Source organism: Lagenorhynchus albirostris, chromosome 7, assembly GCF_949774975.1.
Source record: "Lagenorhynchus albirostris chromosome 7, mLagAlb1.1, whole genome shotgun sequence".
In the NCBI taxonomy this organism is placed as follows: Eukaryota; Metazoa; Chordata; class Mammalia; order Artiodactyla; family Delphinidae; genus Lagenorhynchus; species Lagenorhynchus albirostris.
The window spans coordinates 42,986,351-43,013,119 of record NC_083101.1 but is presented as its reverse complement, the minus strand read 5'-3'; the positions used below and the strand labels follow the sequence as shown (position 1 = coordinate 43,013,119).

Below are 26,769 nucleotides of genomic sequence, written 5' to 3'. Positions count from 1 at the left end.
TAGAATGTTATACTGAGTAATGGTTTATAATTCTTTTAGTGTACCATTGAATTTTGTTTGCTAGTATTCTGTTGAGGATTTTTGCCTCAGTATCCATGGGGGATATTGATCTGTAGTTTTCCTGTGGTATCTTTGTCTGGCTTTGGTATCAGATTAATGCTGACCTCATATATTAAGTTTGTGGAAGTATTTCCTTTTCTTCAGTTTTTGGGAAGAATTTGAGGAGGATTGGTGTTCTCTTTTAATGGGAAGAATTTGAGGAGGATTGGTGTTCTCTTTTAATGGGAAGAATTTGAGGAGGATTGGTGTTCTCTTTTAAATGTTTGAAGAAGAAACTATCTGATCCTGGGCTTTTGTTGTTGTTGTGGGTTTCTGATTAATGATGAAATCTCATTACTAATTATAGATCTGTTCAGATTATGCATTTCTTCATGATTCATTAGTGGTAGGATGAGTGTTTTTAGGAATTTATCCATTTTATCTAGGCTATCAAATTTGTTGACATACAGCTGTTCATAGTATTCTTACAATCCTTTTTATTTTTGTAAAATTGGTAGTACTATCCCCTCCTTCATTTCTCATTTTAGTTACAGTTGACTCTTGAACAATGCAGGGGTTAGGGGCATCGAACCCCCACACAGTCGAAAATCTGCATATAACTTTACAATTGGCCTTCCATATCTGTGGTTCACATTCTTGGATTCAGCTATCAATGGATCATGTAGTACTGAGGTACGTACCTATTGGAAAAAAATCCACATGTAAGTGGATCCACAAAATTCAAACCTGTGTTGTTCAAGGGTCAATTGTATTTGACTCTTCTCTCTTTTTCTTGGTCAGGCTAGCTAATGATTTATCAATTTTGTTGAACTTTTTTGTTTCTTGTAACAGCTTTTGACTTAAAGTCTGTTTTGTCTAATATCAGTATAGCTATTTCTGCTCTCTTGGTTATTATTTGCATGGGAAATCTTTTTTAATCCTTTCACTTTTGAGCTATGTGTGGTTTCAAGCTTTTGGTTTCATCAATTTTCTCTTGGTTTTCTGTTCTTTGTTTTGCTTATGTCTGTTCTAAACTTTATTATTTCATTCCTTCTGGTAGCTTTGGGTGTAGTTAATCTTTTTCTGTTGATTTGGGATTATTTCTTCCTTTTTTCTTTTTTTTTTTGCGGGTACGAGGGCCTCTCACTGTTGTGGCCTCTCCCGTTGCAGAGCACAGGCTCCGGACGCGCAGGCTCAGCGGCCATGGCTCACGGGCCCAGCCGCTCCGCGGCATGTGGGGTCTTCCCGGACCAGGGCATGAACCCGCGTCCCCTGCATCGGCAGGCAGACTCTCAACCACTGCGCCACCTGGGAAGCCCATTTCTTCCTTTTTAATGTAAACATTTACTGCTATAATTTGTCTCCCAGGACTGCTCTTGCTGCATCCCATACATTTTGGTATGTTGTTTCCATTTTAATTTTTCTTAAATTGTTTTAAAATTTTTCTTGTGATTTCTTCTTTGATTCATTGCTTGAGTGTGTTAATTTTCATATATTTGTGGATTTTTTTTTTTTTTTTTTGGCTGTGTTGGGTGTTCGTTGCTGCGCGCGGGCTTTCTCTAGTTGTGGAGAGCGGGGGCTACTCTTCGTTGCAGTGCGCAGGCTTCTCGTTGCAGTGGCTTCTCTCGTTGTGGAGCACGGGCTGTAGGTGCGTGGGCTTCCGTAGTTGTGGCACATAGGCTCAGTAGTTGTGGTGCACGGGCTTAGTTGCTCCGTGGCATGTGGGATCTTCCCAGACCAGGGCTTGAACCCGTGTCCCCTGCATTGGCAGGTGGATTCTCAACCACTGTGCCACCAGGGAAGCCCCTATTTGTGGATTTTTTAGTTTTCCTTCTGCTGTTGATTTCTGGATTCATTCCACTCATTCCATCAGGAAACATAGCTTATATAATTTCAATCTTTTAAAATTTATTTAGATTCTTTTGTTGCCTAACAGTCTTATACTGGAAAATGTTCCCTGCGCACTTGAGGAAATTGTGTATTCTGTTGTTGGGTAAGGGTGTTCTGTATATATTTGTTAAGTTCAATTCATCTATTTTCTTGTTAACCTTCTGTCTGGTTGTTCCATCCATTACTAAAGTTGTGTATTGAAGCCGCCTACTAATACTATAGAGCTGTCTATTTCTCTCTTCAATTATGTTAGTGTTTGCTTCATATGTTTTTGATTTCTGATGTTTGGTGCATATATGTTTATAACTTTTATATCTTCTTAGTGAATTGACCCTTTTATCATCTTATAATGCCCTTTTTTGTTTCTTGTAACAGCTTTTGACTTAAAGTCTGTTTTGTCTAATATCAGTATAGCTATTTCTGCTCTCTTTTGCTTATTATTCACAAGGGAAATCTTTTTTAATCCTTTCACTTGTGAGCTATGTGTGGCATTAGACCTAACATAGAGGGACCCTGTTTTTGTTTGTTTTTGTTTTTTTAAATCCCTTTTGTCCATCTGTGTCTTTTGATTGGGAAGTTTAAACTGTTTACACTTAAAGCAATTACTGATAGGGAAGGATTTACTATTGCTGTTTTGTTCATTATTTTATGTCTTATGACTTTTTGTTTCTCTTTTTTTCTTATTGCTTTCTTTGTGTTCAATTTTTTTGTAGTGATGTTTTTTTTTTTTTTTTTTTTCCGGTACGTGGGCCTCTCACTGTTGTGGCCTCTCCCGTTGCGGAGCACAGGCTCCGGACGCGCAGGCTCAGCGGCCATGGCTCACGGGCACAGCTGCTCCACAGCATGTGGGATCTTCCCGGACCGGGGCACGAACCCGTGTCCCCTGCTTCGGCAGGCGGACTCTCAACCACTGCGCCACCAGGGAAGCCCAGTGATGTGTTTTGATTCCCTTATTTCCTTTTGTGTATAGTCTATAGATATTTCCTTTGTGGTTCCACAGGGATTACATATAATATCTTAACGTTATAACAGTATATTTTAAACTGATACTGACTTAAATTCAATTGCATACAGTAACTTTACTCCTTTACAGCTTGCCTCCCCATCTTTGTTATTGATGTTAAAAAAAAAAAACATGACATCTTTATATAGTATGTATCTAGTAACATAGCTTTATAACTTTTTAATCTTTTTGTCTTTTAAACCCTGTAAAAATAAAAAATGGAGTTAAAAAGTTGAACCACAATAGTACTGGTTTTTATATTTGCCCATGTATCTTTGTTTATTGGAGAACTTTATATTTTTATATGGCTTCATGTTAGCACCTAGCATCCTTTCTTTTTAACTTGAAGGACTCCCTTTGAAACTTCTTGTAAGGCAGCTCTGCTGGTAATGAACTCCTTCAGCTTTTGTTTATCGGAGAATATCTTAATTTTCCCCTCATTTTTTCTGGATATAATGCTCTTGATTGACAGTTTTTGTTATAATTCAGCACTTTAAATATATTATTCCCCTGTTTTCTGGCTTACAGTGTTTCTGCTGAGAAATCTACTGATAATCTTATTGAGGATCCTATGTACATGTCAAGTTGCTTTTCTCTTGTTGCATTTAATAGTCTCTCTTTGATTATTGTGTTTCTTGTTTGAGATTCTTGAATTTATATATCCATGTCTTTCTTCAAATTTAGGAGGTTTCTGGCTATTATTTCTTCAAATAAGCTCTCTACCCATTTATCTGTCCTCCTTGTGGACTCCCATGATTAACGATATATTGACCCCCTTAATGATGTCCCATAAGTCCCTTAGCCTCTGTTCACTTTTCCTCATTTTTTTTTTTTACTCCTAACTGTGTATTTTCAAATGACCTGTCTTCAAGTTTTCTGATTCATTCTTTTGCCTGTTCAAGTCTGCTTTTGATTTTCTCTAGTGAGTTTTCAATCCAGTTATTCCTTATATCTCCATTGGTGTGTGTGTGTGTTTTCTACTTTCTTTCAAGACTTGTTGTAGTTGATCTCATGTACATACAACATTGAATAAGGTTAAGGTGTGCAACATGTTGGTTTGATACATTTATATATTGCAGTATGGTTACCACCATAGCTTTAGCTGACACCTCTATCGATTAACGTCAATATCGTTTCTTTTTTGTGGTGAGAATGTTTAAGATTTAGTTTCTCAGCAGTTGTTGAAATATATAATACACTATTTTGACTGTAGTCACCATGCGCTACATTAGATCTCCATAACTTAATTATCATAGTTGCAAGTTTATGTCCTTTAACAACATCTCCCCAATTCTCCCACATTCCAGTCCCTGGTAGCCACCATTCTACTCTGTTTCTACAAGTTTGGGTTTTTTAGATTCTTCACATAAATGATGTCGTACAGTGTTCATCTTTCTCTGTCTGGCTTATCTCACTAACCATAAGCCCCTCAGAGGGAGTCCATCCTTGTTGTTTCAAGTTTGTTTCTTACTCATGGCTTAATATTCCATTGTATATATGAACCACATCTTTATCCATTCATCTTGATGACACTTAGGTTGTTTCCATATTTTGGCTATTGTGAATAATGCTGCAATAAACATGCAAGTGCAGAAATCTTTTTTCTTTAATCTTTTTATTTATTTGGTTGTGCCAGCTCTTAGTTGCAGCAGGCGGGCTCCTTCGTTGTGGCTCACAGTCTCCTTAGTTGCGTCTCACTGCCTCCTTAGATGTGGCATGTGAACTCTTAGTTGCGCATGCATGAGGGATCTAGTTACCTGACCAGGGATCAAACCTTGGCCCCCTGCATTGGGAGTGCAGAGTCTTAACCACTGCACCACCAGGGTGGTGCCACCCGCAGAAATCTTTTTGATATCCCATTTTCTTTGCCTTTGGATGTATATGAAGAAGTGGGTTTTCTGGATCATATTCAAGATTTTTTCCTTTTATTTTCTGCAGTTTGATTATGGTATTCCTAGGTGTAGATTTTTTATTTCCCTGCTTGATATTTTCTGAGCTTCCTGGATCTGTGGTTTGGTGTCTTTATCATTAATTTCAGAAGTTTCTCAGCCATTATTGCTCCAAATATATGTGTATATTTTTGTTCCTCTCTCCTTTTTTGCCTTCTGGTATTTCCATTAGGCATATGTTACAGCTTTTATAATTGTCCTACAGTTCTTGGAAATTCTGTTTCATTATTTTTATTTTACTTTATTTTTCTCTTTGCATTTCAGTTTGGAAGTTTATTTACATATCCTCAAGCTTGCTGATTTTTTTTTGATGTAAAATGACTTAAACTTTATTTAAAATGTGCATTTCAGAACTGTTCAGTATTGTAAATTTATGAACAGACCCAGCGAAATAAGATAGAAATTATCACATAATCACTTGTATTTTATTTTTATTTATTTTTTATTTTTAATTGATTTTTTCATTGAAGGAAAGATTCTTTAAATCCAATAGTGCTCTACAGTTTTCAAAAGTTTCACACATACAATTTCATATAATCCCATAATAACCATAATAATCTTTTTCCCCCCAACCCCCTATATTGTTTCTTTCTCCTTCCCTCTCTCCACTGGTAACCACTAGTTTGTTCTCTGTATCTGTGAGTCTGCTTCTTATTTGTTTTATTCACTAGCTTGCTGTATTTTTTTTTGATTCCACATATAAGTGATATATAGTATTTGTCTTTCTCTGATTTATGTCGCTTAGCATAATGCCTTCCAAGTCCATCCATGTTGCTGCAATGGCAATATTTTATTCTTTTTTATGGCTAGGTATTATTCCATTGTATATATATACCACATCTTCTTAATCTATTCATCTGTTGATGGACACTTAAGTTGCTTCCGTATCTTGGCAATTGTAAATGATGCTGCTATGAACACTGGGGTGCATGTATATTTTCTAATTAGTGTTTTGGGTTTTTTTCAGATATATACCCAAGGAGTGGAATTGCTGGGTCATCTGGTAGTTCTGTTTTCCATTTTTTGAGAAACCTTCATACTGTGTTCCACAGTGGCTGCACCAATTTACATTCCCACCAACAGTGTACAAGGGTTCCCTTTCCTCCATATCCTTGCCAACATTTGTTACTTGTCTTCTTTTTGATGATAGCCATTCTGACAGGTGTGAGGTGATATCTTATTGTGGTTTTGATTTGCATTTCCCTGATGATTAATGATGTTGAGCATGTTTTCATATGCCTGTTGGCCATCTGCTTGTCTTCTTTGGGAAAATGTCTATTCAGTTCTTTTGCCCATTTTTTTTTTTTTTGTGGTACGCGGGCCTCTCACTGTTGTGGCCTCTCCCGTTGCGGGTCACAGGCTCCAGACGCACAGGCTCAGCGGCCATGGCTCACGGGCCTAGCGGCCCTGCGGCATGTGGGATCTTCCCGGACCAGGGCACAAGCTCGTGTCCCCTGCATTGGCAAGTGGACTCTCAACCACTGCGCCACCAGGGAAGCCCTCTTTTGCCCATTTTTAATCTTTTTTTTTTTTTTTTTTTGCGTCCTTGTTTGTTTTGCTACACCATGCAGCATGCAGGATCTTAGTTCCCCAACCAGGGATTGAACCTGGGCCCCATGCAGTGGAAGCGTGGAGTTCCAACATCTGGACCACCAAGGAATTCCCCGGGTTTTTTTTTTTTGATGTTGAGTTGTATGAGCTGTTAATATATGTTGGATGTTAACTCCTTATCAGTCATTTCATTTATAAATATTTTTTCCCATTCAGTAGGTTGTCTTTTTGTTTTGTTGATGGTTTCCTTTGCTGTGCAAAAGCTTTTAAGTTTAATTGGTTTTTTTGTTTGTTTGTTTGTTTGTTTTGCGTTTGTTTCCTTTGCTTTAGAAGATGGATCCAAAAAATATTGCTGCAATTTATGTCAAAGAGTGTTCTGCCTATGTTTTCCTCTAGGAGTTTGATAGTATCCGGTCTTACATTTAGGTCTTTAATTCATTTTGAGTTTATTTTTGTATATGGTGTTAGAAAATGTTCTAATTTTGTTCTTTTACGTGTAGCTGTCCAGTTTTCTTAGCACCATTTGTTGAAGAGACTGTGTTTTCTTCATTGTATATTCTTGTCTTCTTTCTCTTAGATTAATTGACCATAAGTGTGTGGGTTTATTTCTGGGCTCTCCTCTTACATTGATTAATGTGTCTGTTTTTGTGCCAGTACCAGTACTGTTTTGATTACTGTAGCTTTGTAGTATAGTTTGAAGTCAGGGAGTGTGATTACTCCAGCTCTGTTCTTCTTTCTCAAGATTGTTTTGGCTATTCAAGCTCTTTTGTGTTTCCATGAAAATTTAAAAATTATTTGTTCTAGTTCTGTGGAAAATGCCATTGGTATTTTGATAGGGATTGCATAGAATCTGCTTTGCCTTGGGTAGTATGGCTATTTTAACAGTATTAATTCTTTCAATCCAAGAACATGGTATATGTTTTCATCTGTTTGTGTCATCTTCTGTTTCTTTCATTCGTGTCTTATATAGTCTTCTGAATACAGGTCTTTTACCTGCTTGGGTAGATATATTCCTAGGTATTTTATTCTTTTTGATGCGATAGTAAATTGGATTGTTTCCTTATTTTCTCTGTGATACTTTGTTGTTAGTGTATAAAATTACAACAGCTTTCTGTATGTAATTTTGTATCCTACAACATTACTGGATTTGTTGATGAGCTATAGTAGTTTTCTGGTGGTGTCTTAAAGATTTCCTGTGTATAGTACCATGTTATCTGAAAACAGTGACAATTTTACTTCTTCCTTTCCAATTTGGATTCCTTTTATTTCTTTTTCTTCTCTGATTGCTGTGGCTAGAACTTCCAAACCTACATTGAGTAAATATGGTGAGAGTGAATGTCCTTGTCGTGTTCTTGATCTTAGAGGAAATGCTTTCAGCTTTTCAGCATTGAGTATGATGGTAGCTGTGGGTTTGTAATCATATATTACAGACAAAATGGATGTTGAATTTTATCAAAAGTTTTTTCTTCATCTATTGAGATGATCATATGGTTTTTATTCTTCAGTTTGTTAATGTGCTGTATCACACTGATTGTTTTGTGGGTATTGAAAACTCCTTGCTTCCCTGGGATAAATCCCACTTGATCATGGTGTATGATTCTCTTAATGTATTGTTGGATTTGGTTTGCTGGTATTTTCTTGAGAATTTCTGCATCTGTGGTCATCAGTGATATTGGCCTGTAACTTTCTTTTATGGTATCTTTGGTTTTGGTATCAGGATGATGGTGGCCTCATAGAATGATTTTCGAAGTGTTCCTTCCTCTGCAATTTTTTGGAGTAGTTTAAGAAGGATAGGTGTTAACTCTAAGTGTTTGGTAGAATTCACCTGTGGAGCCATCTGGTCCTGGACTTTTGTTTTTTGGGAGCTTTTTCATCACAGTTTCAATTTCAGTACTTGTACTTGGTCTGTTCATATTTTCTATTTCTTCCTGGTTCAGTCTTGGGAGATTGTACCTTTCTAAGAATTTGTCTATTTCTTCTAGGTTGTCCATTTTATTGGCATATAGTTGCTTGTAGTAGTCTCTTACGGTCCTTTGTATTTCTCTGGTGTCCGTTGTAACTTCTCCTTTCTCATTTCTAATTTTATTGATTTGAGTCCTCTCTTTTTTTCTTGATGAGTCTGGCTAAAGGTTTATCAATTTTGTTTAACTTTTCAAAGAATCAGCTTTTAGTTTTATTGTTCTTTTCTATTTTCTTGGTTTCTATTTCATTTATTTTTGCTTTGATCTTTATGATTTCTTTCCTTCTGCTAACTTTGAGTTTTGTTTGTTCTTTCTCTAGTTGCTTTAGGTGTAAGGTTAAGTTTTTTTAATTGAGATTTTTCCTGCTTCCCTGAGGTAAGCTTGCATCGCTATAAACTTCCCTCTCAGAACTGCTTTTGCTGTGTCCCATAGGTTTTGGATGGTCATTTTTTATCATTTTCATTTGTCTCTAGGTATTTTTAAATTTCTTCTTTGATTTCTTCAGTGATCCATTGGTTGTTTAGTAACATACTGATTAGTCCACATATTTGTGTTTTTTGCAATATTTTTCTTTCAGTTGTTTTCTCATCCCGTAGTGTTGTGGTTGGAAAAGATGCTTGATATGATTTCAGGTTTCTTAAAGTTACTGAGACTTGCTTTGTGGCCCAACATGTGATCTATCCTGGAGAATGTTCTATGTGCACTTGAAAAGAATGTGTATTCTGCTGCTTTTGGACCAAATTCTCTATATGTATCAGTTAAGTTCAGGTAGTCTAGTCTGTCATTTAAGTCCAGTGTTACCTTATTGATTTCTGTCTGGATGATCTGTCCGTTGATGTACATGCGGGTGTTAAAATCCCTTACTGGGCTTCCCTGGTGGCACAGTGGTTGAGAATCTGCCTGCTAATGCAGGAGACACAGGTTCGAGCCCTGAATACATTGTTCTTTTACGTGTAGCTGTCCAGTTTTCTTAGCACAGGTTGCTCCCACATGCCGTGGAGCAACTAGGCCCGTGAGCCACAACTACTGAGCCTGCGCGTCTGGAGCCTGTACTCCGCAACAAGAGAGGCCGCGATAGTGAGAGTCCCGCACACCACGCTGAAGAGTGGCCCCCGCTTGCCACAACTAGAGAAAGCCCTCACACAGAAACAAAGACCCAACACAGCATAAATAAATTAATAAACTCCTACCCCCAACATCTTAAAAAAAATAAAAAATAAAAATCCCTTACTATTATCATGTTACTGTCGATTCCTCCTTTTACGTCTTTTAATATTTGCCTTATATTATTTAGGTGGTCTTGTCTTGGGTTAACGTATATTTACAATTGTATCTTTTTCTTGGTTTGATCCTTTGATCAGTATATAGTGTCCTATTTTGTTTTTTATAATAATCTTTATTTTAAAGTTGATTTTGTGTGATACAAGTATTACTAGTTGGGCTTTCTTTAGACTTTCATTTACATGGAATACCTTTTTTCATCCTCTCACTTTCAGTCTGTGTGTGTCTCTAGATCTGAAGTGAGTCTCTTGTAGACAGCATATATATGGGTCTTGTTTCTGTATCCATTCAGCCACTCTGTCTTTTGGTTGGAGCACTTAGTCCATTTACATTTAAGGTAATTATTGATATGTATGTTCTTATTGTCAGTTTGTTAACTGCTTTGAACTTATTTTCGTAGGTTCTTCCCCTTTCTCCTCTTGTTCTCTTCTCTTGTGATTTGATGAATATCTTTGTGTTTGGGATTCCTTTTTTGTGTGTGTATATCTATTGTAGATTTTTGGTTTGTGGTTACCATGATGTTTTTGTATAGCAATCTATACAAAGCATAATAGCCAAAAACTTCCCTAACGTGAAAAAGGAAGCACTCACTGAAGTCCAGGAAGTGCAGAGAGTCCCATACATGATAAACCCAAGGAGGAACACACTGAGACACATATTAGTCAAGCTGACAAAAGTTAAAGACAAAGAGAAAATATTAAAAGCAACAAGGGAAAAGCAACACATAAGAAGGAAATCCCCATAAGGTTATCAGCTTATTTTTCAGCAGGAATTCTGCAGGCTAAAAGAGAGTGACACAATATATCCAAAGTGATGAAAGGGTAAAGCCTATAATCAAGAATATTCTACCTAGCAAGGCTCTCCTTCTGATTTGATGGAGAGGTGAAAAGCTTTACAAACAAGCAAAAGCTAAAAGAGTTCAGCACTACCAAACCAGCTTTACAACAAATGTTAAAGGAACTTCTCTAGGTGAAAAAAGAAAAGGCCACAATTCAAAGCAGGAATATTATTAAATGAAAAGACTCACAGGTAAAAGGCAAACATACAGTAAAGGTAGGAAATCATCCACACACAAAGCTAGTAGGGAGATTAAAAGACAAAAGTAGTAAGATCATCTATACCCACAATAAGCAGTTAAGGGATACACAAAACAATTAGATATAAAATGTGATATTAGAAACAGTCATTGTGAGAGGAGGAGAGTACAAATGCAAGTTTTTAAAAATGCATTTGAGATCAGCAACTTAAAACAATTGCATATATATATATACACACACACACCCATATATATATATATATATATACATACACACACACACATACACACACGCACACATATATATATATATATATATATATGCTGGGTTGGCCAAATATATATATTGGGTTGGCTAAAATGTTCATTTGGGTTGTTCTGTACATCTTGTAGAACAACCCAAATGAACATTTTGGCTAACCCTATATATATATAGACTGCTATACAAAAACCTCATGGTAACCGGAAAAACCAAAAACGTAAAATCACTTGTACTTTAAATGGTACTACAAGCATCTAAAGTTAGTTTTATATGGAAATATTAACTTTGTTGGATATTTTAATGTCGTTATCTCTTAATCTTTTTTTAGTGTCATGTATTTTTCATTTTGCTGCACTGTGAGCCCTTTTTTATTTAAGAAGATTTGATAGAAATATTTCTATCAAATATTATTTTTTTAACCAGTATGTGGAGATATTGTATAACATTATAGACTTATTTAAAGCTATTTATAGAAGATACATTTTAATGTAAAATAATGTTTTACAGTATAGCACTTTTCAGCTGTACTCAGTGATTCATTTTATGTCTATATAGTATATTGACTCGAAAAAAAATTCAGAGCACAAAGTATATTGAAGGCTGCCAGTACAAAGAATTATCCATAAATGAAAAGTTCACGCTCTACATTTGAACATTACAGTAGAAAAAACAATAAGTGATACTCCATGTACCTATATCATTCACTGATTGGCCACTACCACAATGGATCAATAAGTTTGTCTAATTGTACAGCTTACCTATATTAGATGTTTACTGATGTTTATTTCTTGTTTGTTTCCCCAGACGTTATGTGAACGTCTAGACAGCAGTTACTCATATACAAATTATTGCTTAAAAGTGAAGGCATTCATTTTGTGTAGCAGAATTAAAACAGCAAGATATGACAACATTCCAGTATCTCTAGGAAATCCTTGTTAACCTCACATTGATGGATTAAAAATTTCTTTGCAATTGTATTTAAACAAATATATTTAAATACAGTTCATTTTTTCCTATATTTTCTTATATCATGCTGTGTTGGTAAATTCATATTATTTGTATAATTTTAATGAAAATGTATTCATTAACAGTGAGCTACAACCGTAGAGGTCAGAACTTATAGTAAATGATGTTTTGGTCAGACATACAAGCTTAGACTAAGTTGAAGGATGAAGGTGAGCCAACAATCATAGTTGGATTCTGTTTCTGTTATGTACATTTTTATGATTATTTTCCTTAATATGACATTTAGGAATGACGTTTACCTAGCTTGTTAAAATAAAAGTTATTTGAAAATTTCAATTTTATTTTTTAATAATTTTTCTTTTTAGGAGCTGTAGCCCTGAAGAATCTTGAAATTAAAGAAAATGCCCTGGTAGGTTTTGACTATAAAAATTGTTGTATTAGTGCAGTTAGCTGCATAGACTTCTTCCTGATTTACTTTAACATCTTAAATTATTTAAGTTTGAGAAAAATTTTAAAAAGTAATTTTTGTAAAATGTGAATTTTGCAAAATGGACTTTTAATCTCCATAAAAGTACAAACTGACAGTGTAATTTTCCCCATTAAAAATACTTCTAAAATTTATCTCTTCCTATATGGTTTCATTTTAGATTGTTAATTTACCTCTCCAATCATCTTCAGGTTTTTTTTTCCCTAATACCATTTTAATCATTTTTTACTGTAGAATACAGTGGCGTGAATTACAGTGTTGTACAACTGTCATCAGTATGTATTTCTAAAACATTTTTGATACTCCAAGGGGAACCCTGTAACCAGTAAGAAATACCTAACTCCCCATTCCCTCTCTCCATATACCTTGCTAACTTCTACTTTTGTCTGTCTTAATTTGCCTATTCCAGGTACCTCATATAAATAGAATAATGCTATGTTTGTCATTTTGTGTCTAGTTTACTTAGCATAATTCCTTCAAGGTTCATCCATGTTGTAGCATTTATCAGAAAATCACTCCTTTATCTGGCTGAAAAATGTATGTATATTGCCACATTTTGTCCATTTATCTGTGGATGGACACTTGGGTTGTTTCTGCCTTTTGTCTCTTGTGAATAATGCTACAATGAACATTAGCATACATGTCCGTTCAAGTTCTTACCTTCAGTTTCTGTGTGTAAATACCTAGGAGTGAAATTGCTGAATTATTTGGTTATTTTATGTTTAGCCTTTTCAGGAACTGCCACACTGCTTTCCATAGCAGTTGAACCATTTTACACAGGCGTACCTTGGAGATTTTGCAGGTTCATTTCCAGTCCACTGCAATAAAGTGAATACTATTGCAATAAAGCAAGTCACATGAATTTTTCCCAGTGCATATAAAAATTATATTTACTCATACTGTATTCTCAAAAACAAGTTTACATACCTCAATTAATAAATAACGCTATTGGGAAAGTGGCGCTGATAGATTTGCTTAACACAGAATTGCCACAAACCTTCAATTGGTTAAAAACAAACAAACAAACAAAAAAAACCCCCACAGTATCTGGGAAGCGCAACAAAGCAAAGTACAATAAATTGAGGTATGCCTAAATTCCCACCAGCAATGCATGAGGGTTCTAATTTCTCCACATCCTTGACAACATTTATTTTCTGGTTTTTGATAACAGCCATCCCAGTGGGAATGAAGTGGTATATCGTTTTGGTTTTCCTTTGCACTTCTCTAATGACTGTTGAGGCTGAGCATCTTTTCATGTGCTTATTGGCCATTTTTATATGTTCTTTGGAGAAATGTCTACTGAAAAGCATTGCTAATTTTTTAATCAAGTTTTTTTTTTTTTTGGTTTAGTTTCGGTTCTTTATATATTTTGGTTATTTCCCCTTATCAGAAGATATGATTTGCAAATACTTTCTCCCATTTTGTGGGTTGTCTTATGCCTCTGTTAACAGTGTTATGTACAATTTTTTATGCAAAAAAATTTAATTTTGATGAAATTGACTTTATCATTTAATTGTTGTTGTTGCCTGTGCCTTTCATGTGATATCCAAGAAATCATTGCCCAATCCAGTGTCCAGAAGATTTTGCCTTTTGTTTTCTTCTAAGGTTTTATAGTTCTAGTTCTTATGTTAGGTATTTGGTTCATTCTGAGTTAATTTTTGTATATGGCATAAGATAAGGGTCCAACTGCATTCTTTTGCAAGTGGATATCCAGCTTTCCCAGCACCATTTATTGAAAAGGTTGTCCTTTCCCAATTGAATGGGGAGAAATTTATTTGAGGATGTTTTTTGCAAAGTGGAGTTTAATCTCCTTACAAATACAAACTGACAGTGGAATTTTCCACTTTCTTTTTCCTTTTTTCAAGCAGTGTAAAAGCTGTAGTGATTCTGGTATGGGTAACTTAGGGGTCAGTATTGCTGTAGAACTTTTTTGTAGTTATTTTAAGGTGATCAGTCTCTGAATTTTATGGATTTGAAGATAATATTGCAATTATGTATTTATAAATTTAAATAACTGTTGAGGGTAAAGAGAAGGTGTAAGTTAACTTAAATCCCTTAAGTAATTTTGGGAAGAAACAAATAGTCATCTGTTTTGTTGAACTGTATATGTACTAATATTTTACATATGTGTATTTTTTGTAGAGTCAACTGGATGTACCGTTTAAAATTAAAGTTGGCCATATAGGTAAGCTATCCTTAGTATTTGAATGTCCTTCTTGTCGGACATGCAACCAGAATAATATGTCTAATATCTCTATAATGTGATATTTATAATGTTTCTGAGAATAAATTAAAAGCATTATGTGTTTTCATCTATGTAGAGCTTAGTTGTGTAACTTAAAAATGCTGTCCATGAATCCCTTGTTTAATACTGGTGAAATTATGCATATTGTTAAGTGTTAAAATGAGTTGAGATCAAAGCATTAAATCTAATAGCATGATTGTCTCAGTTTCTTAGGTTTCTGACTAGTTATCCTTGCTGTATTCCGATTGGCCATGGATATGTGGTATAAGGAGTAGGGTCTGGATCATCCAGGCAGTATGGCTAGGAACCAATCAAAAACCTAGTTTCCGCTCTGGAAGTTTTCTAGTTTTCTAGGAAACACTGTGCTATCTTTCTTGTTTTGTATTACTTTTCCAGTTTTTGTAGTTTACATATTAAATGTACTGGTTGAACAGAAATAATTGATTCAAATATGATGTTTTAACATGTTTAATAAAGACATGTATGTTTGGTTTCTTAAATTATTTTGGTTTATTTAACTTTATTGTTTAAACTTTATTGCTTTAAGTATTGTGCAAGATGATAGTGTTATTATTTGTGACTTGGAAGTTTTTTATACAGATAATTTGTGTAGTAGAATTTATATAATGTTATTGCAGTGTTTTAGTGTCACTTGGGGAACAAGGTGTTCTGAAAGCTTATATAAATTACATGATGAATGTCTCCACAATTTTGTGCTCTTATAGTTGTTATTAGACTGTATGCCAAAGAAAGTTTTTATCATTTACATTTACATTGCTGAGACTCAAATTCTGTTTCCCTCCTTTCTCCCACCCCCACAATTTAAAGACTATTTAGTATAGATAAGACGGGAAAAATGTCACCCACCTAATATATTTATTTCCACCTACTATATTTACTTTTGCAGATTTTTAAATGATTGTTTACATGTGAACATTTTGACTTCCTATAATCATGGTATATGTATGATTTTATATTCTATTTTTAAGTTAATATTTAATAAAGATTGCTCATAATCCATGTTAATTTGACCTCCCTTATTTCTTAAGGTAGTGTAATAATCCATTGAATGCATATTTGGACAATGTAATCTTATATTTCTATTGGTACAAAAATATTACAGTAAACATTTTCACATACCTTTTGAAAATATTCTAAAAGTCATTGAATTTTATAACTATATTCATTGTAAATCAGTGTATATAAATTTAACATCAATTCAAGAAAAATTTAAAAAAAATATATAAGGGCAGTAAATCGACCTGCTTTCATTTAGAACCTACCTTCTTTCCTTTCCTTTCTTTTTTGACCATGTTTAAAAATGATGATAAGATAATTTTCAGTGTTAATATAAGGTGGTAGAAGGTACACTGCGCTAATACCTAATACATAAGATAATCTTGAGAATCATTTAAGGTGTCGTTTGCATATCTCTATCATAGAACCTGACATTCTTTTATATCATTATTATTTTTTCTTCTAAACAGTAAGTTTTTTCAGAAGTGGATTTAATTTTAAATTTTTATTTTAATTTTATTGTATCCTCACTTAGCACAATACTTGGCATATAGTAGGAACACAATTTGTTGAAGGAAAGAAGTACACATTTCCAAATGAGTGGTACAGTAGTACAGCCAGTTTTATAAGAACATATTGTCAACCCCCTTGCCATTAATGGGGGTTGTTAATCTTACTGATCTTTCAAAGTTTTCCTCATTAAGCATGCAGAATTACATACATATCAAATATAAATACTCATGTATTTTCAAAGTAATTGTTTTCATGTGGAAGATTTTTGAAATTACCTTCGTTTATATCTTTCTGAATTTTCTAAATTTTCTATAAGAAACCTGCACTTCATAAGGAGAGGAAAAACAGTTTGGCTTTAAAAAGAAAAAAAAAACTTAATGGTAAAAATGGTACATTGTTAGTTTTATATGTGTTTCTTTGCATACTTAATGCTATTGTGGCACTGTTCTATGTCCTTTTATTCACTTACTTTTTTGGATTATTAATGTATGTGTGTATATGTGTGTAAGCAGTCTGCTTGATACATTTATAAGTAAACTGTCAAATTCGTCACAATTATCTTTCCCAATTTGCTCACTTCATTTTGGTTATATTTTGGATAGTATGGAAATTTGAAATGGTCACTGTCCTCTCTGATTTTAAAACTTAGAAAGTTATTCCTCTTTTAGAAATCAGGTACTTTGTTTTTTTCTGAATTGACTTAGTATGAAGAAATCTTTTTCTCAATTTGGGGTTTTTTAAAACATGGATTTTGGGGGTTATGTAATGTGACATGTCTAGGTATGTATTACTAACCAGTTAATGCAACACTGGTGTATTTAAGAAGTCTTTCCCTTCCCCAGTCATGACAACTATTTCTAAATCTAGAGATTCATACTTTGTAAAAAAATTTTTAAATATTGAAAAAAACTATTATAGAAATTTTGTAAATACATAAAACTAGAATTAATAGTATAATCAGCCCCTTACATAGTATTTTTTAGTTCAAGAAATCTAATGCTTTTTAAAATACTTTGCTATTGGGTTGTAAAATATTTTCGTTAGTTGGAACGATTTTGTAATATTGCCTAGGATCCTTGATTATTACCATAGAAATTTGTTAGTACATACACTTATGATAATCATACTTATGTATATGCTATATATATATCATGTAATATATATGTAAAATCTATATATAAAAAATACACATATAAAGAATGTAACCTACCTTTTTAAAGTATGAGAAAGATATTTCTTAGAGGTTCTGAGTAAGAATTGGGGAAAATCATTATTATAATATCAAGGGTTGTTGATTAATGGAAGAATAATATTGGTATGTTTGTGGTACATATCACCAGAAATAGAAATTTGTAAATATTTAGAATATGGCTTAGTAGATTTTCCAACAGTACTAGTACAAATAATTTCAAATAGTCACTGTAAAGGCTTTTTGTTTATGGTTGTAAAATAGCTTTCTGCAAAGTAAATGAGCTCATAAGGTCAAAGGCTACTTTGTTATCTCTTTTAATGCCTGACAGAAAATAAGCTGATAGTAAATCTAGGTTGAAAGAATAATATTTTTTGTCTTTTTTTTTTCATATAGGTAATCTTAATCTTCTAATTCCATGGAAAAACCTTTATACCCAACCAGTTGAAGCTCTATTGGAAGACATTTATTTACTCATAGTGCCTTCTTCTAGTAAGTCAAATTTTAAACATCATTTCAGTTACTCTTTTTTGTGCATGGAAAAATCTTTGTATTTGATAATTATGTTTGTTCAAATAATTCTGGTGAATTTTTGGAGTTTTTTTAATATTTAAATTTGGTATTTGATAATACAACATAAATTGGTTTTTACTCTAATTTTTGCAGACTGTGAGTTAGTGATTATTTTCTAGGATATTTTTTGGAATGAGTTAATTTAAGGTAATTAAGATTCTTCCTTTTTTATACTTCCTGTAGGAATAAAATATGATCCTTTAAAAGAAGAAAAACAACTCTTTGAAGCAAAGCAACAGGAACTGAAAAGGATAGAAGAAGCAAAACGAAAAGTAGCTGATCAAGGTAAAAACAAATAAGAATGGTAATAAGAAAAGCGGAAAAGACCTAAATATTTATCACATTTGAGTATTATTTTCTTCTGGAAGCACTGAGATTACTTTAAAAATATGACAGAATCTTATTACATGAGGAATTTTAATGTGGTTTCTATGTTTTATCATGTTTACAGAAATTTTACCTTATAGAAATTTACCTTAGTGCAAATAATATCCCTAGCTTATAAGAGTAAGGTTAGATTTTAACTATAGTAATTAATTTCATCAAGTATATTTTCTTACCTTTCTTGTCTTTCTTATTCCACTTGTATCAATTCTTCACCTTTTGGAGTTACTTAGTCTCTTGATATATTTTCCCAAATCTGTTTACCCTCTGGCTCACATCCATTCCTATTCAGCCTAGACCAAAATGGTCCATTACTTCAATCCACTTCTTTTGTCAGTGACAGAGATGTCCTGCAGAAATCTAATCCCTTTCCATTTATGCTAGTGATAGCAATGGTGTCACCATCAACACCTACGCTCTATACTCTGACTCTTAACTTCTCTTTCTAGTGAATCTTTCTCTTTGGCATATAAATATAATGTTGCCTCCCTTATCTTTAAACATAAAGTCATTTTCCTAACCTTGTCATCTGCTTACCTTATGCTCCTCTGTCCTTCATTTGATAGCTAAGCATCTTAAAAGAAATATATGTGTACTGATCAAAATATCCTTGCCATGCATTTATTTTTTTAAATTAAAAAATGCAATAATAAACAGTTTACCTGCTGACAAACAGGTAAAAGAACATTAAAGGAGATCTAACACATTTCCTGGCAACACTTCTTGTAATTATGTTTTTCTCTCTGTTGTCATTCATTCCTACCCCCATCCTCTTTTAAAAAAAAAAATTTTTTTTGTGGCATACATATAACAAAATTTACCATCTTAACTACTTTTAAGTGTACAGTTCAGTGGTATTAAGTACATTTATTGTATTGCAACCATCACCACCATATCTCTTCATATCTCTTTCATCTTGTAAAATTGAAACTTTACACCCAATAAACAATAACCCACCCATTCTTCCCCCCTTATCCCCAGACGCTGGCAACCACAATTCTACTTTTTGTCTCTATGATTTTGACTATTCTCAGTACTCATGTAAGTGGAATCATGTAGTATTCATGTTTTTTCAAGTGGTTCATTTCACTTAGCATTATGTCTTCAAGGTTCATCCATGTTGTAGCATATGTTGGAATTCCCTTTTTAAGGCTGAATAATATTCCGTTTTATGTATATACCACATTTTGCTTATCCATTCATCCATCAGTGGACACTCGGGTTGCTTCTGTGCTTCAGCCATTGTGAATAATGCTGCTCTGAACATGGGTGTACAAATATCCCTTTGAGACACTGCTTTTAATTCTTTTGGGTATAGACCCAAATGTGGAGTTGTTGGATCATATGGTAATTCTACTCTTATTTTTAATTTTTTGAGGAAATGCCATAATGTTTTCTACAGGGACTTGTACCGTTTTACAATCCCACAAGCAGTGCACCGGGGTTCCATTTCCTTCACATCCTCACCAACATCTGTTGTTTTCTATATTTTTGATAATAGGGTCCTAATGGGATGAAGTGGTATCTCGTGTAGTTTTGATTTGCATTTCTGTAAAAATTAGTATTTTAGCATCTTTTCATGTGCTTATTGACCATTTGTATGTTATCTTTGGAGAAATGTCTGTTCAAGTCTTTTGCCCATCATTTAATTGTTTTTTTTGTTGTTATTGTTGAATAGTAGGAGTTCTTTATATAATTGGATGTTAATCCATTATTAGATATATGATTTGCAAGTTACCTTCCATTCTCTGGGTAGCCTCTTTACTCTGTTGATAGCGTCCTATGATGTACAAGATTTTAAAATTTTCATGAAGTCCAATTTGTCTACTTTTTCTTTTGTTTCTGTGCCTTTGGTGTCATATGCAAGAACTCCTGCCAAATCCAATTGGCATCTTCATTTATGGGCATTTAGGATCAGATTTCTTCCTCTGTCATGTTGTCTACTTTCCAGCTTCTAAATTTTTGAGGTTCTCTCTTATTCATTCTTTCTTCTACACTCTTTTTCTTTTGGTCTTGGAGATTTATCCATTTTCCCCCTTTACTTTTACTGAGGAATAGAAAAATAGATGCAACTCATGTTTAATCAGAAGTCCCTCTTATTTATACTTAAATCTAAAATATAAATAACCATGCTTAAATTACATCAGTTATACCTTACTGTTATCAGGTAGAAGTTTGAACTCTTCAACAGGATACATAAAAGCTCTTATGATTTGAATCCTGTCTACCTTTCTAGCCTCATTACTGGCCCCATCCCTTTCATATCTTCTCTGTTCTTTGTTCCAGCCATACTGACCTTTGTAGTTTACTGAATGTACCAACTTCTCTGTGATTATATCTCATTTCTGACTTTATCCAGTATACTTTTGAGAGTTGTCAGCATTAGGATGATAGTTCAGGCTATAAGGTGTGAATGAGATTCCCTGCAGCAACAGTACAGAATGAGAAGAGAAACATTTCTAGGACTGAGCCTGCCGTAAGGAAATCCAACATTTAAGGATTGTATAGAGGAGGAAAACAGCCCCCCCCCCCAAAAAAAAAGACAGATCAAGAAAGAGTGGTTAGATAAGGAGAAAGAAATTTGGAGATTATATCTCCATGGGAAAAGAGTGTTTTAGGAAGCAAAGAATATGTCAGATCCTGCTGAGATATCAGGTAAATTGAGGATTAAGAAATAATTGTTTTATTTATGACATGGAGGTCATTGGTCACCTTAAAAAAAAGCTGTCTTGATTGAGTGATGATTGCAGAAAATAAGCTTCTATTTTTTCCATAGTTGTAAGGTCATTTGCTAAGAGTAAAGAGAGCAGTGGAAGGGTTGTTGGACCTTTGAAGAGTATCAAAAAGAATTTTGTAATAGTTATCCTGGAGAGTGTGAACAAGTTGACTGGAGAAATGTAGTAAGGTTGCTGGTGAGTTGAAGTTGGTAATGATTAACACGCAGTAGCTGCAGTCTGTTCTGTTGTAATTTTTCTCCTCCAGTACTCACCTGGCAAGGCATACACGTTTATATAAAAAGTAGACTGCTGGTTTTATGCAGGGTTGGAGCTTTGCTGACAGAGGAAAAGGAGAAAAAAGAGAGCTCAGAGTTTAAAGTGTTGGTGAAATAATTTATTATGGAATCAGAGCCAGATAAGGAAGTCAGAAAGAAACTAGTGGGTAGGGAAAGAAAGATTTAGCATTTAATTGAATGACTGAATAAATTTATAGAGCAGAGGATTTTATTAGGTAGTGGTGGGATTCATTCAGCATTTAAAATAAAATGTTCTGTCTTCAAAGAGTTTATATTCTACTTTCCACTTTTTAATTCTAAAGTCCTTTTCAATATATTCAAATATATTCACTTATCTCTTGTTTACTCACACTTGTCTTTGATGTACATATGATATCTTCATCAACTTTTTATCTGAGACCTTCTGGGTCAGCTGAATTAGGGAGTAGTAGGTCATTAGAGGAAAAGATAGACAATATGTAGATACAGGTGAAATAGAACTAGAAATGGGAAAGGAGATCACCTTTATTGGCATTTTCAAGTGGGGGCAAAAACGTTAGTAATTAGTGATTATCACAGGCATATTAAAAAAGAAATTACGAACCTCAATTCTTTATATTTCCCTGGAAAGTATTGAAGAGATAGTTTATCTCATTTTGGAAAATGAAACAAATGATGAACTTCCTTCATCCTTGCTTAAAAGGAGAGAGGGAAAGGATCTTATATCTTCCTATTTTGTATTCATTGGGGAAGGAGCATATTCAGCTATTTTTTACTTCTAACCACAGACAACTTATGATGATAGCATAAATTTTAGCAGAGATTCATTCTTTGCTACCGTTTCTGGCTCTTCTAATATAAGCCTATCAATAATCTTTATTGTTTTCTATGTCCTTATATACTCAGGTATAGCTAACAGAAATTATAAAATTTGATGACAGTAAATTCTACATATTTGGCTTTAGTTTGATTGGATAAGAAAGTGGCTTTTGAAAACTGTGTGCATTTAGTCACCTGTGAAAGCCTTTTGGTATGTAAGACTTCTGGAAAGCAGGCTTTTGGTGTTCTGTTTACAAATACAGATATATTTCTTTAACAGGTAACAGTTATGTTACCTCAATAAGTGTATACACATAGAGTGTATTTTTCATTCAAATCAAAAATGGATATTTGCAATTGTAGAAAAACATCGGGTGGAGAAACAGGACACTTTTACAGAAAAATTAATTACTCAGATCATAAAAAATCTTCAAGTGAAAATTTCCAACATCCATATTCGCTATGAAGATGATGTAAGTATTTTAATAGGTGATAATGGTTTATATTTATTTTACTGTTTGTTGACACCTGCTCTGTAGTGGTCAACTTATGAGATGCTGGGAAGTGGAGGGATATAGAGCTGAAGATGACATTATCTTTATTTTTTATAATTATAGTTGTAATTTGCAGTCCTTAGTGCCTTGATTACACTTTCCTAAAATGTTCAAACATCAATAATGAAGGTAAATGCCTTGCTTATATTATAACCACCTTTGATAAATGGGAGTTATGAATTTAGCAGTTATATATTTTTAAAATACTTTAAATTATACTGTGTTTTCTTCCTGGAAAGAGCAATGGTCTAGGAATCATTAGAGCTAGACTTAACTAATTGTTTGATGTCAAATAGATCATGTATTCTCTCAAACACATAATCATTGGCTTCTCATAGTTCTATTGTGAGGGTCAATCACTTTTTTTATAAACTTCTTTTTTTGCAGACTGAAAAACATTATGCAGATGTATTGTTGTACTACACTAATACATTGATACTTAATATTTTAATTAGTATTAGGAAAAATATAGGAATAAAAATTATTCCGGAACGTAGGAATATGTTTCTGAATGTTCAAAATAGCATACTTCCCAGAAAGTGAAGTTCTTCTATAATATGAATTTTATACAACTACTAAAAATCTGAGTAAAATTTACTCTGTTTTCCTCTTTAGGTCACAAACCGAGACAACCCACTGTCATTTGGTATTTCCCTTCAAAATCTCAGCATGCAGGTACTTTATTTAAAAAGAAATTCAACCATATTTAATTTTGCAGTATAGTTAATTAAATTAGTAATTACTGTTAATATATGCCAGCATCAGGAGTAGGTATCTATATAGACGTGGAAATGCATAGGTACAGGAAATGCATAGACTGGATTGGAACTAAGGGTAGGTAGTTTTACAGTTCAAAAAATGGTTGACAATCAAATTTAGTTTCAAATGTGAGAGACTATTATTATTTGCCAATTATGATATTTGATACTTATTTTCTTTAAAAATCTATTCTGAATTTTAAATGCATAAGTACAAAATAAAAGTAATGTTCATTTCAGAATCTTTGATAAGTCATGAAAAGCCTAAAGAAACAAATCATTTTATCATCACTATTATTAATAATCGTGGCATATTTTCTTCCTGTCTGATTTTTCAAATTGAGAAATTTTAAAAGTATAGGAGCACATAGAGAATTATGAAACATTTGCTCATATCCAGAAGGCATGATTGTTGAATTTGCCATTTAGATTAAGTTTTAAATACTTTTAAAGAATAAGCTGTTATGAATAAAGTATAAATTCCTTTTGTATTCCACTCCACTCTTCTCTCCCACCCAAGAGATAAACATCCTAAGTTTTTAAACTTTATATAATATATCCATTAAAACTGTGTAATATTTGGTAGATTTTTAAAAGTTTACATAAATATGTTATGTGATTCTTCTGTAAGTTCCCTTTTTCTCTACACATTGTTTGTGACGTGTATTTATTGCCACGTGTAGTTCAGTTGATCCAGTTCAACTGCTCTATAGTATTTCATTATATTCTTTTATTTGTTACGTTCATTAAGCTTTTGTGTATGATTTGTTTTTAAAACTTGGATCCACCTCAAGCAGAAAGAGAAAAAAGAAAAGTCAAATGAAAAGTTATTCAATAAAGTTGGGTGAGGTAAACTGTCAAATGCTACTGTTAACGCTGAAAAATCAGGGTGGAGAATTAGCCATTGGATTTGGCAATGTGAAGGTGATTGGTAACTGTGTCAGCAGTGGTTTTCACCACTGGTTTTGGAGGTCCTTGGAAACTTGTCCCGCAGCCCAGACATATTAAATTAGAAACTCAGGTTGGGACCCAGCAATCTAGTTTAAAAAGCCTTCCAGGTGATCCTAATTGTGTGAAAACTTTGAGCAACACTGTTCTAGTCCATTTAATTCTCTAGAAAAAAAATGAAAACCGTCTTTTTAACATAAGCTTCGGATATCAGTTTATTCCCCTCATGACTTTTCATTGCTCTTAGAATAAAGTCCATAGTTTTGTCTTAAAATAGTTTATAATCCCTTTGTAATCTGTCCCCAGGTAAGATACCTAATTTTACCTCTTTCCGTTGTTTTGAATATGTTCTTGGGCCATATTGGGCTATTTCACTTCTTTGAACATGTCATATATTCAAATATCTTCCTACCGTGAATCATATTCCCTACTGAATTTAGAATTGATAATTTCTGTTAATGAGTCACTTATTAGGTTAGATATCACTTTTGCCATCACATCCCTGAGATTGAGGCTCCCACCATGTTCTCCCTGAGTACTGTGTATTTAACCTCCAGAATGGCACTTACCTGTTTGTAATTTGTTTACTAAGTTTGCTTTTCCACCAAGCAATGAGATCCTTGAATGCAGAATATTCAGTTAATATTCTTTGACTGAACGTTATTATTATTTTTTAAAATTTATTTATTTTATTTTTGGCTGCATTGGGTCTTCGTTGCTGCCTGTGGGTTTTTTTTTCTCTAGCTGCAGCAAGCGGGAGCTACTCTTCTTTGTGGTGCGTGGGCTTCTCACTGCGGTGGCTTCTCTTATTGTGGAGCACGGGCTCTAGGCACGCAGGCTTTAGTAGTTGTGGCACACGGGCTCAGTAGTTGCGGCTGGTGGGCTCTAGAGCACAGGCTCAGTAGTTGTGGTGCGTGGGCTTAGTTGCTCTGCGGCATGTGGGATCTTCCCGGACCAGGGCTCGAACCTGTGTCCCCTGCATTGTCAGGCGGATTCTTAACCACTGCGCCACCAGGGAAGCCCCTGAATGTTGTTTTCAAGGACATTTTAATGGAAACTTGGTCTAGGGCATGATAGATTCTATTTATCACTCTGCCATTTCACATGCAAGTGACAGTTTTTTACTGCTTTTTATTTTCCTTTTCAGACAACTGACCAATACTGGATTCCATGTTTACATGATGAAACTGAGAAACTATTTCGTAAGGTAAAATAAATATGTTTTTTCAACCCATGGGCTTGACAAAAGATACTTTTAATTAGGAAGGCAAATGATAATATATAGATAAGGATTTTTGTGAATTGTGTTTACTTGCTTAACTGTTATATGACCAATTATTTGAGATTCTGAAAAAAGCATATGTTAAAGAATCTTCAATGAAAATGAGGCTTATAATAAAATTGATTTATTTTCAGTTAATCCTATTGGATAACCTTTTTGCCTATTGGAATGTGAAATCTCAGATGTTTTATCTTAGTAATTATGATGAATCATTGGTGAGTAAATTTTTTTGATATATGCATATATACTTTTGTTGGTATCATATTTTGCATAAGGTTTTATTCATTGTCATTTATCTAACATACTGTAGTCAGTTGTCCTTTTTTTCCTTAGGCAAAATCCATTAGCAGAAATAGGTGAATATATATGTGTCTTTACAGAAACATATAAATACATGCCTTTTTTTGTATAATTGACATGCAGCATTTATTAGTTACATGTACACAACATAATGTTTTGCTATTTGTATATATTGCAAAATGATCACCATAGTAAGTCTAGTTAACATCCATCACCATACACAGTTACACAGTTTTTTTTCTTGTGATGAGAACTTTTAAGATTTACTCTTAGCAACTTTCAAATATGCAATACAGTATTATTAACTACAGTCGCCTGTTGTACATTACATCCACATGACATAATAATTATTTTATAACTGAAGTTTGGACCTTTTGACTCCCTTCATCAATTTTGCCCATCCCCACTCCCCACCTGTGGCAACCACCAGTGTGTTCTCTGTATCTATGAGTTTGTCTTTTTTTCCTAAATTGCACATGAAGTGAGATAATACAGTATTTGTTTTTCTCTGAGCTATTTCATGGTCCATTTGTGTTGTCACAAATGACACAATTTCATTCTTTTTTATGGCTGAGTGATATTCCATTGTGTGTGTGTAAAACATTTTCTTCATTCACCTTTTGAAGGACATTTAGGTTGTTTCCATATCTTGGCTATTATAAATAATGCTGCAGTGAACATGGTACAGATATGTTTTCAAGTTAGTGCTTTTGTTTTCTTCAGGAAAATACTCAGAAGCGGAACTGTTGGATCATATGGTAGTTCTATTT

At 33.8% G+C, this 26,769-nt stretch overlaps 1 protein-coding gene across 3 annotated transcripts in view; it reads left to right on the top strand.

Annotated features, from left to right (window-relative positions):
- VPS13A (vacuolar protein sorting 13 homolog A) overlaps positions 1–26,769 on the top strand; it is a 236,658-nt gene that overhangs the window by 12,927 nt on the left and 196,962 nt on the right. For all 3 annotated transcript variants that reach the window (XM_060154950.1, XM_060154951.1, XM_060154952.1), the window contains exons 2-9: positions 12,304–12,347; positions 14,568–14,610; positions 17,786–17,881; positions 18,146–18,247; positions 22,521–22,630; positions 23,327–23,386; positions 25,565–25,624; positions 25,834–25,914. In XM_060154950.1, coding sequence (XP_060010933.1) covers positions 12,304–12,347; positions 14,568–14,610; positions 17,786–17,881; positions 18,146–18,247; positions 22,521–22,630; positions 23,327–23,386; positions 25,565–25,624; positions 25,834–25,914 — 596 coding nt within the window. The remainder of the gene's footprint in view (positions 1–12,303; positions 12,348–14,567; positions 14,611–17,785; positions 17,882–18,145; positions 18,248–22,520; positions 22,631–23,326; positions 23,387–25,564; positions 25,625–25,833; positions 25,915–26,769) is intronic.